This window comes from Delphinapterus leucas, chromosome 6, assembly GCF_059928025.1.
Source record: "Delphinapterus leucas isolate spDelLeu-1000000601 "Yukka" chromosome 6, BTC_Dleu_Yukka2, whole genome shotgun sequence".
Lineage (NCBI taxonomy): Eukaryota > Metazoa > Chordata > Mammalia > Artiodactyla > Monodontidae > Delphinapterus > Delphinapterus leucas.
This window is the reverse complement of record NC_143134.1, coordinates 25,964,562-25,966,133: the sequence shown is the minus strand read 5'-3', so window position 1 is coordinate 25,966,133 and position 1,572 is coordinate 25,964,562. Positions and strand designations below refer to the sequence as shown.

The following is a 1,572-nucleotide window of genomic DNA, read 5'->3' as shown; positions in this document are numbered from 1 at the left end:
GTGAATTCGCTGATGCAGAGGTAGGTGAGAATTTTCACAGAAGGATTTTCCACACTTACTACACTGTTAAGGTTTCCGTTCTGTGTGAATTTTGATGCCGAGTGAGGTGAGACTTCCTAGAGAGACATTTTCCACATGTATTACACTCATAGGGTTTCTCCCCTGTGTGATTTCTCTGATGTCTTTTTAGGGTTGACTTATGGCTAAAAGCTTTCCCACACTCACTACATTCATAAGGTTTCTCCCCTGTATGAGTTCTCTGATGTTCTCTGAGGTTTGACATGTGGGTAAAAGTTTTCTCACATTCATTACATGCATAAGGTCTCTCCCCACTATGAGTTCTCTGATGTCCAGTGAGGTATGACTTCCTATAGAAAAATATTCCACACTCATTACATTCATAGGGTTTCTCCCCGGTGTGAATTCTCTGATGCACAACGAGGTATGACTTCCTACAGATAGATTTTCCACACTCACTACATTCATAGCGTTTTGCCCCTGTGTGACTACTCTGATGCTCAGTGAGGTGAAACTTTGTATAGAAGACTTTTCCACATTTATTACACTCATAGGGTTTCTCACCTGTGTGACTTCTCTGATGTCTTTTTATGGTTGACTTATGGCTAAAAGCTTTCCCGCACTCACTACATTCATACGGTTTCTCCCCTGTATGAGTTCTCTGATGATCTCTGAGGTGTGACGTGTGGGTAAAAGTTTTCTCACATTCATTACATGCATAAGGTCTCTCCCCAGTATGAGTTCTCTGATGTCCAATAAGGTAATACTTCCTAGAGAAGGATTTTCCACATTCTTTACATCCATAGGGTTTCACCCTTATTTGAGTTCTCTGATGTACACTAAAGGTAGACTGAGCGGGCGAGGTTTGCCAAAATATGGTATCATGACAGAAGTTCCCTTTTGTGTCACATTTCTGGGGAATGGTAAGGGCTGCATCAGGGCTTAAGTTTCCTCCAATTTCAAAGGTCTTTATTTCTGAGTGAGTGCTTTGATGTTCTCTGCAGTGTAACTCCTGGCGGAAAGTTTTCTCAACTTTGTCTTTATTCTGAAGTTGAGCAAAAAAGTCTTCCTGCAAGTATTTTCCTTGATTTGCCAGACTTTTCTCTAAGAGGTTATCAAGTTTGCTGTCTTAGAAAATAAAGAAAATTAAAATGTCTTATGAACATTAAACACATTTCTTATAGGATGCAGCCTTTATATATATGTGCTATATTGTATTTAATTATTTGCTTTCTAGGCACCAAGTCTCCCTGAAATAAACATTCCAAATGTTTATACTATTCCTATACTCCTTGAGAAAAAAGGACAACAAAATTATGATGATTATTACTATATAGTTGGCATTTTAAAAATAAGGAAATGAATGGTAAATAGATAATAGGACTCTCAAAAGTGGTTCACTCAGGAAATCGGAAAATGAGAGACTGGGATGACTGACTATGAGCAGTAGGTAGAATTGTAAGAAAAATCAGTTAACAAGGGTTTTCAAATGATAGATCAAAGCAGGGATTGGACTGAGGAAGAATAACAATGTCCAGGTCCTTATACTTCCAA

At 38.4% G+C, this 1,572-nt stretch overlaps 1 protein-coding gene across 1 annotated transcript in view; it reads right to left on the bottom strand.

The window, feature by feature from the left end:
• LOC111169002 (uncharacterized) overlaps positions 1–1,572 on the bottom strand; it is a 60,395-nt gene that overhangs the window by 32,292 nt on the left and 26,531 nt on the right. Inside the window, 2 exon segments of the mRNA XM_089912897.1 lie at positions 2–94; positions 96–1,146. Of these exon segments, the coding sequence (XP_089769023.1) occupies positions 2–94; positions 96–1,146 (1,144 nt within the window).